We start from the raw sequence: 18,087 nt of genomic DNA, 5'->3' as shown, positions 1-18,087 counted from the left end.
TTTCTTTTTTTCAAATAGTCACAAAAGTAAACACACTGAGCACAAAATATTTCTTCACCCAACGTATAATTAAACTCTGGAATTCGTTGCCAGAGAAAGTGGTGAAGGCGGTTAGCTTAGCAGAGTTTAAAAAAGGGTTAGATGGTTTCTTAAAGAACAAGTCCATAAACCACTACTAAATGGACTTGGGAAAAATCCACAATTCCGGGAATAACATGTATAGAATGTTTGTACGTTTGGGAAGCTTGCCAGGTGCCCTTAGCCTGGATTGGCCGCTGTCGTGGACAGGATGCTGAGCTCGATGGACCCTTGGTCTTTTACCAGTGTGGCATTACTTATGTACATTTGTGAAACAAAAAGAGAGACCTTTTTCTGGTTCAGAAATGGCCATACTCGGTTAGATGTCATATAGAAAATGCCCATTCCCATTAAGCCACATTTATATCTCCCTATTAATGCACATAAATAGTTCATTTTAGCATGCACTAATGTGCTTGTGCAATCATTTGCACTATTGTTTAGTACCAAATGAGGCATGACTAGAATCGCACGTGACAGCACAACACCTTAACAAATGCTACCAAAGTTCACTATACCAATAGAAGTGTAGTTAAATTTCCTTGCTAAAAGAGTTAGTGAAATGGTCCTGTTTTTATATCAAGTCCCATTTCCCTTTCCCTTTTGTTCTGGGTGTTTGAACAAAAGCAAGGAATTCTTCAATGACATAGGAAGTCATATAGAATTCTTTATCAAAAGTTTAACAAAGACATATGGCAGAATCGGGGAAAGGTTTGTGCGTGTTTGATATGGGAATGTAAATGGGAAATTTCATTTATTATTTAGTCAACTTTTGACGTCCTATGCATTCAACTCCTACCCTGGAGGAGAGGAGAAACAGGGGTGATATGATACAGACGTTCAAATATTTGAAAGGTATTAATCCGCAAACACACCTTTTCTGGAGACGGGAAGGCGGTAGAACTAGAGGACATGAATTGAGGCTGAAGTGGGGCAGACTAAGGAAAAATGTCAGGAAGTATTTTTTCATGGAGAGGGTGGTGGAGATGAAAATGGTAGTGGAATTCAAAAATACATGGGATAAACACAAAGGAATCCTCTTCATAAGGAATGGATCCACAGAAGCTTAGTGGAGATTTTGTGCCAACACCGGTAATTGGGAAGCAAAGCTAGTGCTGGGCAGACTTCTACAATCTGTGCCCTGAAAATGGCAAGGATAAATCAAGGTCAGGTATACATATAAAGTAGCTCAAACAATGAGTTTATCTTGTTGGGCAGACTGGATGGACTGTGCAGGTCTTTATCTGCCTTCATCTACTATTTTACAATCAGGCTTATTTTCGAAAGAGAAGGGTGCCCATCTTTCGACACAAATCGGGAGATGGGCGTCCTTCTATCAGAGGGTCGCCCAAATCGGCATAATCAAAAGCCGATTTTGGGTGTCCCCAACTGCTTCCTGTCGCAGGGATGACCAAAGTTCCTGGGGCATGTCGGAGGCGTAGTGAAGGCGGGACTGGGGGGTGCCTAACAGATTGGCGTCCTCAAGTGATAATGGGAAAAAGAAGGGCGTCCCTGACGAACACTTGGCCGGCTTTACTTGGTCCTTTTTTTATGACCAAGCCACAAAAATGTGTCCTAAATGACCAGATGACCACTGGAGGGAATTGTGGATGACCTCCCCTGACTCCCCCAGTGGTCACTAGCCACCTCCCACCCCGGAAAAAAAACCTTTAAAAACTTTTGTCTTTTTTTTTTAAGAGTATGAGTGAAGAACGTCCTTTGCTATGTCTCCGTCCCTGTGATGCAGTTGAGGATGTCCAAAATGTGGATGTTTCTGTGAGATTGCTATGCCTCTGACACCCCCTTTATTTATTTGGATTTTGGGTCACATGTAGCAGCAGTGGAATTTGAACCTGCCACCTCTGGATTGCAAGACCAGTGCTCTACCCACTAGGCCACTTCTCCACTCCTACATCCCACTCCACTCCCTTGAATTTTGGCCATCCCTGAGGGGAGGGGGGCAGTATGCAGGTCCCTGGGGGAAGGTATGTGTGTGTCTGCGGAAGCATAACGAAGGCGTGGACATCCTTCTTTCAAACATTTTGGACATCCTGAACTGCCCCCCCCCCCCCCACAGGGACGGCCAAATTTCAAGGGAGTGGAATGGAGTGGCGGAGTGGCCTAGTGGTTAGAGCACTGGTCTTGCAATCCAGAAGTGGCCGGTTTAAATCCCACTGCTGCTACTTGTGATCCAAAATCCAAATAAATAAAGGGGGTGTCAGAGGCATAGCAAAGGCATGGATGTCCTTCTTACAGAAACATCCACATTTTGGACGCGTCGCGGACATCTTTCACACCCATATTCTTAAAAAAAAAAAAAAGACATCCCTGACGAGCACTTGGACGTTTTCACCTGGACTTGTGTTTTTCTATGGTTGTAGACGGCTATTATACATGCAGCTTGTCTGCATGTATGAAGCCGTCTTTGACATGCACAGAGCAACCAAGCATAACGCTTGGCTGCTCTGCACTGGCTTCCCCTCCTTAGGAAGGAAATCGAGTGCAAATGAACTAACAGCGTGCAGCTTATTTGCATGCGATTTCCTTCATGCATGCCCGTTCCTTTCTGAATTGCTAAGGGATCGGTAAGGGAAGGGCTTTTTCCGTTCCGTTAGTGGGACCAGTGCACTACGAATACTGGCTCCTCCCATGACCAAATGGCTTGGATTTGGTCGTTTCTGAGATGGATGTCCTCGCTTTCCATTATCGCTGAAAATCAGAAATGACCAAGTCCTGGGGACGACCATCTCTAAGGTTGACCTAAATTTGCTGATTTGGGCGTCCCCGACCGTATTATCAAAATTAAAGATGGCCGCCCATCTTGTTTCGATAATACGGGTTTCCCCGTCCCTTGCTGGAGCCGTCCTGCGAGGAAGGCCCCAGGAAAACTTGGGCGTCCCTTTCGATTATGCCCCTCCACGTAAAAGAAAGGTAAAAGCCAATGTAATACACACACACACACACAAACAAACAAATAACACCGTTTCAAGACTTCAGTGACTCTGTTGATTTATATCTATTTTTTACTGTTCCATGAAAGATAAAGTGAATGCCACCGAACCTATTCCACACATGAATACTCGAGATCAAGAAATCATAGTGTTCTCAATCAGAAAGCAGCCAACATGACTTTGCATCTAAGAACATTACACATGTACCAACAATAATGATGTGCTACAGTGATACAAACCTTTTCTTCTCTCTAATTCACAGCTTGCCACTCTAATGTCTCACTTGTTTGCTTTATAGGTTTGAATATGACTTGATTATGAATACAGATATTAACACTTATCTGCATCATCAGTGGTTCTACTTCGAGGTGAGCTTAATGAAGGCTGGTGTACCTTATCGTTTCAATATCCTCAACTGCGAAAAATTCAACAGCCAGTTTAATTACGGTAAGGGTTTGAATCAGGTGTTTAAGTTAATTCTGCAAATTTTCTACATTTGCACAGAGTTTGCTATAGACTCAAAGGAATTTATACACAAATCTGTTGATATCAAGGATCTGAGCTGACATAAGATAAGTGCATTTCTTTAGTCAGGTTAGAGTGGATATAAAATTTATAAAATTGCAAAAATATAAAATATTTTGAAAATGGAAAGACCATTGACAATGATGGTGTCTAAATCTTGATTAGATTAGTTATACTCATTAAGTAGCACCGCTGAGGTCTTTGATAAGTTATTCTGTGTTACATTTTGTCAACTCCAGTAGTCATTAAAGTAGATTGAAAGTGTGGCCATTATATCTGCTTGAGTGCAGGTGTAAATGTATGGGAGCAGAATATGCACAACCACACAAAAGTGGAGGAACGTTCAGTCCCTATGTGTGTCAGCAAGATAACATCCAAGGAGTAGGGTAAATTGGCTCTTCCGAAAAAGCAAGGGAGATATTCGTTCAATAGGTGATCTTTATTGACGCAATTCAAGTGACTCGAAACAGCTGCTGTGTTTCGGCGTCAGAAAACCTTCTTCAGGAGTCTCCCAGTCTTCGTTGTGCGGATGTAGGTATTATTTCCAAGTTCATATGCATAAGGTCATATGAGTAATATCGGTCAGGGGTAAGTGGGCGTACATGGAAACTTCTGACAGGGAAAAAAAAGCCAGCCAGCAACTGTGTTGAGTCATTTGAATTGTGTCAATAAAGGTCACCTTTTGAACGAGTGTCTCCTTTGGTTTTTTTGGAAGAGCCAATTTATCCTACTCCTTGGATTTTATCTAGCAGAATACGCACAATCATGTACAGTACACTTTATAAAGCACAAGAGTAAATCTGGATTCTCATGCACTCTCTGCCCCTGATCACACCTTCCCCTGGATTCTAAATAAGTCATCCAAAGTTGAACACCCAAATTGGGCGCAGAGTCCAGATTATAAGTACATAAGTAATGCCATACTGGGAAAAGAATAAGGGTCCATCGAGCCCAGCATCTTGTCCACGACAGCGGCCAATCCAGGCCAAGGGCACCTGGCAAGCTTCCCAAACGTACAAACATTCTATACATGGTATTCCTGGGATTTGGATTTTTCCAAGTCCGTTTAGTAGCGGTTTATGGACTTGTCCTTTAGGAAACCGTCCAACCCCTTTTTAAACTCTGCTAAGCTAACCGCCTTCACCACATTTTCCAGCAATGAATTCCAGAGTTTAATTACACGTTGGGTGAAGAAAAATGTTCTTCAATTTGTTTTAAATTTACTACACTGTAGTTTAATCGCATGCCCCCTAGTCCTAGTATTTTTGGAAAGCGTGAACAGACGCTTCACATCCACCTGTTCCACTCCACTCATTATTTTATATACCTCTATCATGTCTCCCCTCAGCCGTCTCTTCTCCAAGCTGAAAAGCCCTAGCCTCCTTAGTCTTTCTTCATAGGGAAGTCGTCCCATCCCCGCTATCATTTTAGTCGCCCTTCTCTGCACCTTTTCCAATTGTACTATATCTTTCTTGAGATGCGGCGACCAGAATTGAACACAATACTCAAGGTGCGGTCGCACCATGGAGCGATACAACGGCATTATAACATCCTCACACCTGTTTCCATACCTTTCCTAATAATACCCAACATTCTATTCGCTTTCCTAGACGCAGCAGCACACTGAGCAGAAGGTTTCAGTGTGTTATTGACGACGACACCCAGATCCCTTTCTTGCGCGTAAACTAGTCAGTACTACTACAACTTATCATTTCTATAGCGCTGGGTGCTAACAAACAATTATTAGCCTTACTTGGAGTTAATTGGCACTAATTTAGATCTAGGCATGCATCTACCTGTTCTGTAATGCTGCACACCCAAAATGGCTTGTTCACATCCCAAAAGGGGGGCATGGCCATGGTAGGGGTATGGGTGAGTGTCAGGGGCGTTACGGTTATTTAAGCTCTGTGTTATAAAATGCTGGGGTTATACTCAACTTGCACACCAGGATTTACACCAGGTTTCAACAGGCTTCAGTCGTTGCGCCTAAAGTTGGACACAGGATCTGCTCTAAGCGCTATTCTATAAAGGGCGCTCAGCCCGGCGCACTCTTTACAGAATAGAACTCAAGAATAGATTTTTCCCAGCGCCTAAGTTTGAGCATCATCTATAGACTTAACCCCTTATTATAGTTTATAGTTCATACAGGTATCCTTTTACTAAGGTGCGCTGAAAAATGGCCACGGTAGAGTAGATGCGTGTTTTGGATGAGTGCAGATCCATTTTTCAGCGCACCTGTAAAAAAGCCTTTTTAAAATTTTGACCAAAAATGGACGTGTGGCATTGGACGTGCCATTGATTTAGCGGTAAGGTCTCACGTGTTAACCGGGCGGTAATGGTCTACACACGTTAAATGCCTTTTAACGCCCAGTAGCACCGCACGCCAGAAAATAAAAATTATTTTCTGATGTACGTAGTGGACGTACGTCAAAAATGAAATTATCACCCTGGCCATGTGGTAGCCGGGTGTTAACTCTGGAATGGCGTGCATTGGGCACGCATGGGCGCTTACGTGGCTTAGTAAAAGGGCCCCATATTGCCTTACATAATACAGTATCAAAGCGGTTTGCAATAAAATGCAAGAAAAGAAAAGAACTACAGTAAAAAATATGAAAGCACACAGAGCAGCCATATCTAAATCTAGAAAAGAAAATGAATAACTCTCCCTAATTAACGGTACAGAAAGCCAATGAAAACAAATAAGCTTTCAATAATCACTTACATAAGTACATAAGTACATAAGTAATGCCATACTGGGAAAAGACCAAGGGTCCATCGAGCCCAGCATCTTGTCCACGACAGCGGCCAATCCAGGCCAAGGGCACCTGGCAAGCTTCCCAAACGTACAAACATTCCATACATGTTATTCCTGGGATTTTGGATTTTTCCAAGTCTGTTTAGTAGCGGTTTATGGATTTGTCCTTTAGGAAACCGTCCAACCCCTTTTTAAACTCTGCTAAGCTAACCGCCTTCACCACATTTTCCGGCAATGAATTCCAGAGTTTAATTACACGTTGGGTGAAGAAAAAGTTTCTCCGATTTGTTTTAAATTTACTACACTGTAGTTTAATCGCATGCCCCCTAGTCCTAGTATTTTTGGAAAGCGTGAACAGACGCTTCACATCCACCTGTTCCACTCCACTCATTATTTTATATACCTCTATCATGTCTCCCCTCAGCCGTCTCTTCTCCAAGCTGAATAGCCCTAGCCTCCTTAGTCTTTCTTCATAGGGAAGTCGTCCCATCCCCGCTATCATTTTAGTCGCCCTTCGCTGCACCTTTTCCAATTGTACTATATCTTTCTTGAGATGCGGCGACCAGAATTGAACACAATACTCAAGATGCGGTCGCACCATGGAGCGATACAACGGCATTATAACATCCTCACACCTGTTTTCCATACCTTTCCTAATAATACCCAACATTCTATTCGCTTTCCTAGCCGCAGCAGCACACTGAGTAGAAGGTTTCAGTGTGTTATTGACGACGACACCCAGATCCCTTTCTTGATCCGTAACTCCTAACGTGGAACCTTGCATGATGTAGCTATAATTCGGGTTCTTTTTTCCCACATGCATCACCTTGCACTTGCTCACATTAAACGTCATCTGCCATTTAGCCGCCCAGTCTCGTAAGGTCCTCTTGTAATTTTTCACAATCCTGTCGCGAGTTAACGACTTTGAATAACTTTAATTACCTCGCTAGTTACTCCCATCTCTAAATCATTTATAAATATATTAAAAAGCAGCGGTCCTAGCACAGACCCCTGAGGAACCCCACTAACTACCCTTCTCCATTGTGAATACTGCCCATTTAACCCCACTCTCTGTTTCCTATCCTTCAACCAGTTTTTAATCCACAATAGGACATTTCCTCCTATCCCATGACCCTCCAATTTCCTCTGTAGCCTTTCATGAGGTACCTTGTCAAATGCCTTTTGAAAATCCAGATACACAATATCAACCGGCTCCCCTTTGTCCACATGTTTGTTTACTCCTTCAAAGAATTGAAGTAAATTGGTCATCAAGATTTCCCCACACAAAAGCCGTGCTGACTTGGTCTCAGTAATCCATGTCCTCGGATGTGCTCTGTAATTTTGTTTTTAATAATAGCCTCTACCATTTTCCCCGGCACCGATGTCAGACTCACCGGTCTATAATTTCCCGGATCTCCCCTGAATTTCTCGGATCTCCCCAAACAACGTTCTGCCCTCAACCTTAGGGAAAGCTTATTCCAAATGACAGGGACCATTACAGAAAATACTCGCTGATGTGAACTGTTCAGCAGGGCCATTGTAAGCCCAGGAATACCCAAACATAAGGATTCTGAAGAACATCAATCCCTAACAGGTAAAATGTTATTAATTTCCTCAAGGGCGATGATACTTGCTCATAATATTCCTTCCCCCCAATTCTGTTTATCGCGCCTTCATTTCTGTGCAGAAATCCAAGCATATTCTGTAACAATGTGCATAACTTAATTGGTTAACTAGCTAATCAGCACTGTCAATTGGATGTTAACAAGCAATTATCAGAATTAATTGGCATTAATTACGACTTACGCATACAACTCACTAATAAATGTTATTCTGTAACGTGGTGCTCGTAAATTCCAAGTCACACAGTTGAAAAGGGGGCATAGTTATGGACGTGGAAAGGGTGTTTCTAAAATCTATGTGCAAAGAAAAGCTACGAGAATGGTATGGGATTTGCGTTACAAGACGTATGAGGAGAGACTTGCTGACCTCAACATGTGTACCCTGGAGGAAAGGAGAAACAGGGGTGATATGATACAGACGTTCAAATATTTGAAAGGTATTAATCTGCAAACGAACCTTTTCTGGAGATGCGAAGGCGGTAGAACAAGAGGACATGAAATGAGATTGAAGGGGGGCAGACTCAAGAAAAATGTCAGGAAGTATTTTTTCACGGAGAGAGTAGTGGATGCTTGGAATGCCCTCCCGCGGGAGGTGGTGGAGATGAAAACGGTAACGGAATTCAAACATGCGTGGGATAAGCATAAAGGAATCCTGTGCAGAAGGAGTGGATCCTCAGGAGCTTAGCCGAGATTGGGTGGCAGAGCCGGTGGTGGGAGGCGGGGATAGTGCTGGGCAGACTTATACGGTCTGTGCCGGAGCTGGTGGTGGGAGGCGGGGCTGGTGGTTGGGAGGCGGGGATAGTGCTGGGCAGACTTATACGGTCTGTGCCCGGAAAAGGACAGGTAGAAATCAAGGTAAGGTATACACAAAAAGTAGCACATATGAGTTTATCTTGTTGGGCAGACTGGATGGACCGTGCAGGTCTTTTTCTGCCGTCATCTACTATGTTACTATGTGCTAATATAGGCATCAGGATTTACACCAAGTAAAACATGGCCTAAATGGCTGTCTCCAAAATGTGGTCGCATGGAGAGGCACTCGGTGTATTCTATATACCATGTGGAAATTTAAGCCTATTCTATAAAATTTAGGTATACTTTAGAGAATACGCCCAGGCGTATTTTTTTTACTGTGCGGATTTTTCAGGCACCATATATAGAATCTAGCCCCTTATGTGTAAGGACCAAAATTTTAAATTGTATTCTGAAGCTTACCGGTAACCAACGATAATGAATAAAAAGTGGGATAATGTGCTCCTGGTTTTATATTATTCAAGGATGTGCTGGCTTGTACTCTTCATACGTCTAGGCATGAATTAATCTTATAAGAGCCCACTTACATGTGAAAATAGTTTAAAAGATTATTTAGATTGTAAGCTCTTTTGAGCAGGGACTGTCTCTTTGTATCAGGTGTTCAGCGCTGCGTGCGTCTGGTAGCGCTATACAAATGCTAATAATAATAATAATTACCCTCGAAAAGATCCTGATTGGCTATTTGAGAAATATCCCCTTCAAACACTTGATTGATGAGACAGGTTTTTGTCCGCTGTACTAAAAAATGACAACCATATCTGCATTAGCTGTGGCCTGAACCATTGAAATCAAACCACCCCCCTTTTTTTTTCCAAATGCAGAACAGTTCTCATAAGTAGGGTTGGGAATTCAACCTCTATTCCTTTTGATTTTGGGTCATTCCCTTAATTCCAGTGCATTTTTTTCTATCAAAAAAAGGTGCTGGTACTCCAATGCTAGACCACCCTTCAGGGGTGGGGGTGATCACTGAAGGACCCACCCCACAATAGCCAGGCCCCCTGCAACCAGTCACAGAATCTATGACAAGGCAGAATTGGTGTGTAGAACCTGAGCTCTTTCATTAAAACTTGGTGTCCGTGGGTCAATTTTAGCAGACAACGGAAAAGGTGCCGGTACTCAGTACCCCCAAGTACCCCCTCAAGAAAAGCCCTGCTTAATTCTAAGGAGCTGTTTTATAATCAGTTGTCTATTTTCACTTGTCTAAATGTGGAGCTACTTCAAAACTTTATATTCAGCAGTAAGAATCTGAGATATCAAAAGAGGTGTGCTTCCTCCTGATAGACTTCAGAGCTACAAAATTCGAAGGGCAAGAAACAGCTGACCTCATCATTTGAAAAGGTGGTTTCTGCTGTAATCCATATGATATTTCTGTTTTATAGCTGGTCCCTTCAGAGCGAGGGGAATAACATTTCTGGTGTGCAAGGAAAAATGTAACATGAAAAATGATTTAATTTTTAGCTTATCTACTATGTGTTAAAGAATGGAATGGTTTGAATAGCTGTGGGAACAACTGTGAGATTTATGGTTTGCACCTATAGTACAGTATCAGGTTTTCAGTTGTCAGTATATTAAACTGTATGACTAAATTAACCTCTTGCTAGCTGTTAACATATATCATTATACCTTCAGGGTTTATCTTCAGTTGGTCAGGTTCTTGCTTCATACAAACATAATCAAAAGTGAAAATGCTCTTTCTGAATTCTAGTGTAGAGGAGCGTGGTAGCCGTGTTAGTCCACTCTTAAGGTTATCAATAGAAATCAAACAAAATAAAACATGGAAAAGAGAATAAGATGATACCTTTTTTATTGGACATAACTTAATACATTTCTTGATTAGCTTTCGAGGGTTGCCCTTCCTCGTCAGATCGGAAATAAGCAAATGTGGTAGCAGATAGTATATATAGGAAGAAGGGCAACCTTCGAAAGCTAATCAAGAAATGTATTAAGTTAAGTCCAATAAAAAAGGTATCATCTTATTTTCTTTTCCATGTTTTATTTTGTTTGATTTCTATTTAATTCTAGTGGAATTAGACAAGGTTCAAAGAAGAGCGACCAAACGATAAAGGGGATGGATCTCCTCTCATATGAGGAAAGGCTAAAGAGGTTAGGGCTCTTCAGCTTGGAGAAAAGACGGATGAGGGGAGATATGATTGAGGTCTACAAAATCCTGAGTGGTGTAGAACGAGTTGAAGTACATTGATTATTTTACTCATTCTGAAAGTACAAAGACTAGGGGACACTTGAGGAAGTTACTTGGAGATACTTTTAAAACAAATAGGAGAAAATATTTTTTCACTCAAAGAATAGTTAAGCTTTGGAACTCTTTGCTGGAGGATGTGGTAACAGTGGTTAGTGGTGGAAATGAAAACGGTAACAGAATTCAAACACGCGTGGGATAAACATAAAGGCATCCTGTTCAGAAGGAATGGATCCTAAGGAGCTTAGCCGAGATTGGGTGGCAGAGCCAGCCGGTGGTGGGAGGCGAGGATAGTGCTGGGCAGACTTATACGGTCTGTGCCAGAGCCAGTGGTGGGAGGCGGGGCTGGTGGTTGGGAGGCGAGGATAGTGCTGGACAGACTTATACAGTCTGTGCCCTGAAGAGGACAGGTACAAATCAAAGTAGGGTATACACAAAAAGTAGCACATATGAGTTTGTCTTGTTGGGCAGACTGGATGGACCATGCAGGTCTTTTTCTGCTGTCATTTACTATGTTACTATGTTAGTGTATCTGGGTTTAAAAAAAGGTTTGGAAAAGTTCCTAGAGGAAAAGTCCCTAGTCTGCTATTGAGACAGACATGGAGCAGCGACTACTTATCCTGGAATTGGTAGCATGGAATGTTTGCTACTCTTTGAGATTCTGAATGGAATCTTGCTACTCTTTCAGGTTCTATATGGAATGTTGCTACTATTTGGGTTTCTGCCAGGTACTTGAGACCTGGCTTGGCCACTGTTGGAAACAGGATACTGGGCTACATGGACCATTAGTCTGACACAGTATGGCTACTCTTATGCTCTTACGGTCTCAGTACATGAATGATTATTAATCATAATGCACTTGGCATTAATTAGGGGTGTGCAGGTCAAATGTTTTCATTTTGTTTAGTTTCCCATGTCTCAGTTTTTGTTTTCATTTTGTGGGCAATGCCATGAATAGTGTGTATTAGGGGAAAATGTGTTGTTGGCCCTATACTTGTAAATGACATTGTTTACATGGGCATAGAGGCCACGTGTGCCCTGTGGCAGAATGCCATTTGTACGTGACACCGTAAAGGTGACAGATGACAACAAACAAATTCTGAAAGTGTGATAATCAACTTTATTGATTGGCAAATCAAGACTCAACATGAGCTGTGTTTCGGCCGCAAGGCCTTCCTCGGGAGTCTAGAGATAAGACACATAGAGCCCTGTTTATTAAAGTGCGCTAGCATTTTTAGCGTGCACTAAAATTTAGCATGGACTATGCTAGAGACACCCATGGGTGTTTCTAGCATTAGCACGTGCTACTAAAAACGCTAGCGCGCCTACAGCGCGGCTTAGTAAACAGGGCCCATAACAAATAAACACATCAAAAATACTTAAAAGAATAGATAAACAAGAAAACTGACATTAAAATGAAATGTCTAAATAAATAAATGAATATCTAGCAATTAATAACATCATGAGAGAGGATAAAACTACAGAGAGAACCTAAAAGGCATAGATCAAAAAATAAGAATAAAAGGAAAAAATATATAATGTTACAAAATAACACTTAATCCAACCACAAATAAATAAAAATCTAGCTTTAAGGATATGACACAATTTATCATAAATGTATTTATTTATTTGTGACATTTATATCCCACATTATCCCAAATAAGTTTGAGTTCAATGTGGCTTACAATAAACAGTATAGGATGCATAAGAAAGTAATTTGTTGTAAGAATCCAATTTTACAATACAGTATCATAAACATACTGGGATAACCATGGATGTTTAACATTTAGAAAATCTATTATGAATGAGAAATTGTACATGAAGCAAAGAGAAAGTTAATGGGTAATAGAGTAATAACCAATTCAGGTAATATTTAATTGTTTGAGATATGGTTGATACTAAAAAACACTTTCATTAAAACTTAGGTTAACGTGTCCAAAGAAAAAGAAAAACAAGTTAGGATGTATTAAAGACCATCTAATACATAAATACACTTGGGGCCATTTACACATGGGAAGCAAACTACATCTAGATGCCAAGGGGGTGTGGGAAGTGTGGAGAGAGGGAGTGTTTCGGATAGACCTACAGTACAAACAAGGATTCTCCATTTCACTAGGGAGTCTATCAGCGGCATAATCGAAAGAGAAGGACGCCCACCTTCTGACACAAATCAGGAGATGGGCGTCCTTCTCTCAGGGTCGCCAAAATCGGCATAATCGAAAGCAGATTTTGGGCATCCTCAACTGCTTTCCGTCGTGGGGACGACCAAAGTTCACGGGGGCGTGTCGGCAGTGTACCGAAGGCGGGGCGGGGGCGTGGTTAACAGATGGGCATCCTCGGCCGATAGTGGAAAAAAGAAGGGCGTCCCTGATGAGCATTTGGCCGACTTTACTTGGTCCAATTTTTTTCACGACCAAGCCTCGAAAAGGTGCCCGAACTGACCAGATCACCACCGGAGGGAATGGAGGATGACCTCCCCTTACTCCCCCAGTGGTCACCAACCCCCTCCCACCCAAAAAAAAATAATTAAAAAACATTTTTTTCAGCCTCTATGCCAGCCTGAAATATCATACCCAGCTCCATGACAGCAGTATGCAGGTCCCTGGAGCAGTTTTTAGTGGGTGCAGTGCACTTCAGGCAGGTGGACTCAGGCCCATCCCCCCCTACCTGTTACACTTGTGGTGGTACATGGGAGCCCTCCAAAACCCACCCGAAACCCACTGTACCCACATGTAGGTGTCCCCCTTCACCCCTTAGGGCTAATGTAGTGGTGTACATTTCTGGGGAGTGGATTTTTTTTGGGGGGTTGGGGGGTTCAGCACCAAAGGTAAGAGAGCTATGCACCTGGGAGCAATTTGTAAAGTCCACTGCAGTGCCCCCTAGGGTGCCCGGTTGGTGTCCTGGCATGTGAGGGGGACCAGTGCACTACGAATGCTGGCTCCTCCCATGACCAAAGGGCTTGGATTTGGTCGTTTTTGAGATGGGCGTCCTCGGTTTCCATTATCGACGAAAACCGAGGTCATCCATCTCTAAGGTTGACCATCTCAACATTTAGGTCGACCATCTCTTAGGTTTGGGTGTGCCCGACTGTATTATCGAAATGAAAGATGGACGTCCATCTTGTTTCGATAATACGGGATGCCCCGCCCCTTCGCGGAGACGTCCTCAGAGATGGGCGCCCTTAGAGAATGGGCGCCCCCTTTCGAAAATGCTCCTCCATGTCTGTACTGCAAAACATAGAATGGGCATTTACAACTGCTGAAAGGGGCATGCGGTCACATTAGTTTGCACAACTTAAGGCGCCCATATATAGAATTTGGGGGTAAGACCATTAAAAATGGCTTTTTCCTTTTTTTTTTTTTTTTTTGTATTAGTGTTCATGTGCTATTGGTGCCATTAGTGTGTGGCCATTTTGTCAAATTATCTGTTTGTGCACTTACCGCCACCCATTTTGTAGGTGGTAAGGAGCTCACGTGCACCCATAATGTAGCTGTGTTAACTGGATAGCCCAGGAATGCCCACTGTCCACCTCTGACATGCCCTCTCAGTAGCATATATTTTAGCACGCATGTAGCATGTCTCACATGAGTGCTATTTTATGCTGCGTTAGGCTTACGTTAATGAAGCCCATACAATCTCATAGACACGCACCAATACACTCTCTGAAATCTCTTCTCCCGTGCTCTCACCACTCCTAAACCCTACCCACAGATAAAATTGTCAGACCTCCCTGTTCCCTGGATACTGTTTTGTCCCCCTCTCAACTCACCACTGTTATATTCCACTGTTCTATTCCCTAAGAATATCCTGAATTTACTCTGTCTTATATAACTCTTCACAATGTAACCCATAATTGTACTGCAACCAATTGTACTTCCATTATTTACAATGTATTGTAAGCCACACTGAGCCTGCAAATAGGTGGGAAAATGTGGGATACAGATGCAAATAAATAAAATAAATAAAATAAATGCATTACACAGCTTAGTAAAAATGCTTCTAAGTAAATAGGCCTCTAAATGATGTTAAAGAAAAGGAAAATTTCCCCATAATTTGTAACAAAATCTTTTTTTTTTAGAATTAACCATGAATTGTTTCTCCTGAAATTGCATTTTGTTTTGTTCAGGTATGCAGCCAGTGATGTATTCAGTCAAGGAAGCATTGCAAGGCAGACCTCACTGGCTTCGAGTGGGCTCTGATATCTGCTATTACAAGTAAGTGCATGATTGGCACACCTTTAGCTGCTCTCACGTTCTAATGCGTTGTTAAAAATATTTATGTTGATAACCTTCAGCTGCCAATGACGTGTATTTCACAGGTAATAAATCACAAGGTTGAAGGGAACTGGTTCCTGCTCTTGAGTGTGGACAGAGCTGCATAAGGACACAGGGGACAATGTTCAGACTGTGGGAATTAGTCTGGCTAATTCCCACGGTCACCACTAAACCTGGATATTTAAATGCTTGGCCATTTCTGCTGACTGGCATTTTTTTATTTTGGATTTTGCTCACACCTTTTTGAGTAGTAGCTCAAGGTGAGTTACATTCAGGTACTCTGGATATTTCTCTGTCCCAGGAGGGCTCATGATCTAAGTTTGTACCTGAGGCAATGGAGGGTTAAGTGACTTGCCCAAGATCACAAGGAGCAGCAGTGGGATTTGAACTGGCCACTTCTGGATTGCAAGACTGGTGTTGTAACCACTAAGCCACTCCTCCACTCTAGAATATTGCTGTTCTTTGGGGTTCTATATGGAATGTCGCTACTCTTTGAGATTCTGCATGGAATCTTGTCACTCTTTAAGATTCCAGAATCTTAATTATTTAGATTTTGCTCACACCTTTTTCAGTAGTAGCTCAAGGTGAATTACATTCAGGTACTCTGGATATTTCTCTGTCCCAGGAGGGCTCACAATCTAAGTTTGTGCCTGAGGCATTGGAGGATTAACACCCTCATGATCAAAAGCAAACGCCAGCGCTAGAGGCTGTTAGCGCCATACTAGCACCGGCGTTTGCTACCACCCCATGATTAGAGGCCTCGAGCGCGTGAAACAACGCGCTCGAGGGCTCTTACCGCAAGTAGCATGCAATTGCATGCTAAATGGGGCTTAATGCATTCATCCCCAATGATCAGCGACCAGTGCTCCAAAGATTGGGTTACTGGCCGCGACAAACCCTACGCCAGCTCCGAGCTGGCATTAGGGTTTGCAGATCATTGGGGAGGAATGGTGAGCCCTGTCCAGCATGCATTTGCATGCTGTCAGGCCCCCATCCCCCCCCAATGATGCAAAGCACCCCCCCAACGACAGGGGACTGGAGGTCCGGCGGACCTCCGGTCCCCCCCCCCCCGACGATCCCACCCCCCCAGGTTCAGGGAAGGCTGGAGATCTGGTGGATCTCCAGCCCCCCCAACCCCCCAGAAAAAGACTCCCTGGTGGTCCAGTGGCCGCCGGTCAACCCCCTCCCTCCTAGTGAGCGAGAGGGGTGGGCAGACCTCCAGCCCACCCCAACTCCCCAACTCCCAGAGTTGTCTGCTGCCGAATCCCTGGTAAAAATAACTACGAACCCCCTCCCAGCCCCCCTACCTTAGTTGGAGGAGGGACGCAGCCTGCCTCCCTCCTCTTCCTTCAATGCCGCAAAATGGCGGCGCCCAACCCAGTGCATCCTGGGATGCGCTGGGCGGGGCTACACACCATATAAGGGAGAAACTCTGGGAGGGGGGGGGTTGACTGTCAGCGACGGCGGCCATTGGACCACCAGGGACTCTTTTTCTGGGGGTTTGGGGGGGCTGGAGACCCACCGGATCTCCAGCCCTCCCTGAACCTGGGGGGGGGGGGGGGGGGACCATCGGGGGGGGGGGGGGGACCGGAGGTCCGCCAGACCTCCAGCCCCCATTGCTCGGGGCAGGGGTAGTCAGGGCCTGGTGGTCCCATGGACCTCCAGCCCCTGTGTTTGACAGGTTTGGGATTTTGACAGCCCAGACCTGTCAAACAAGAGTGGGAGGATTGTGCTGCTGAGTGCATGCTCGGCACAATTCGCCCGCACTTCTACCCCATGACCAGAGATAATTGCGCTGCTTAAATTTGCATGCATTATCTCTGATCATCGGTACAGTAAAGCCCCGCGCTGTTCCAGCGCTAGTTTAGAGCACTGTTTGGAACAGTGCGGGGCTTTTGATCATCTGCCTGTAAGTGATTTGCTCAAGATCACAAGGAGCAGCAGTGGGATTTGAACCAGCCACCTTTGGATTTCAAGTCTGCTACTCTAACCACTAGGCCACTCCTCCGGTTTATTTTTGGGTAGTTAGAAGATAACCGGCTATGTTGATATTCCGACTAGCTGGTTATCTTCTAAGTGGCCAAAGATATCCCGCACGTTCACGTGAGCAAATACAGCCGCTAAAGTGGGGCTGAATAATTGGCGGATAGTTGTTTATGTCGGCCGATATAACCAGATATCTGTTAAGCCAGCGGTTCCCAAACTGTGCGCTGCAGCGAACTCTCAGGGGTGCCGTGGCGCATTGCTCCCTACTTTCCCCTCCCGCAGGTCTGGCATCTGCCACTTTCTGCTTCTTCCCCCGCTGCCGCTGCAGTGCTTGCAGCTTATGGTTTTTTTCTTGTGCCGTCTGCGATTCACATAGGCACTGCGGAGACTTCTCTCTGCTACGTCCGGCCCTCTCTGATGCAACTTCCTGGGAAGGCCCCAGAGTGCCTGCGTGAATTGCGGGTGGCCCGAAAATGTAAGCCTCAAACACTGCAGCAGGGGAAGGAGAAGGAAGCGGCAGCAATCCTGGACCTGCGTGAAGGAAGGTAGCGAGCGATGCTGGATCTAGGGAAGGCAGAGGTGTGCTGGTGTGAGAGGAGAGGGCTGAAGGGAAAAGGAGACCCATGTGGTCGGGGGGGGGGGGGGGCGCAAACCAAAACAAACTTGGGTTAAGCCGCTGACCAGCAATATTCAGCAGAAGATAGCCAGGAATGTCACCGGATAGCCAGTTATGGGGCATTTAATGGCCAGGTGCAGATCCTGGCTGGTTAAATGCTTTTGAATATCGGGGGGGGGGGGGGGGAGGACACAATCCGCCTTATTTTCGAAAGAGAAACACACCCATATTTCGACCCAAATCGGGCCTTCAACTGCAATCTGTCGCGTA

The 18,087-nt window shown here is 44.1% G+C and overlaps 1 protein-coding gene across 1 annotated transcript in view; it reads left to right on the top strand.

The window, feature by feature from the left end:
- The window catches only part of AGBL1 (ATP/GTP binding protein like 1), a 1,046,841-nt gene that overhangs the window by 405,964 nt on the left and 622,790 nt on the right, over positions 1-18,087 (top strand). The window contains exons 21-22 of the mRNA XM_030192481.1: positions 3,328-3,476; positions 15,068-15,155. Of these exons, the coding sequence (XP_030048341.1) occupies positions 3,328-3,476; positions 15,068-15,155 (237 nt within the window). The remainder of the gene's footprint in view (positions 1-3,327; positions 3,477-15,067; positions 15,156-18,087) is intronic.

The sequence above is a fragment of the Microcaecilia unicolor genome, chromosome 1, assembly GCF_901765095.1.
Source record: "Microcaecilia unicolor chromosome 1, aMicUni1.1, whole genome shotgun sequence".
Classification (NCBI taxonomy): Eukaryota; Metazoa; Chordata; class Amphibia; order Gymnophiona; family Siphonopidae; genus Microcaecilia; species Microcaecilia unicolor.
The sequence above is the reverse complement of the archived record's forward strand: the minus strand, read 5'-3'. Positions and strand labels throughout refer to the sequence as shown.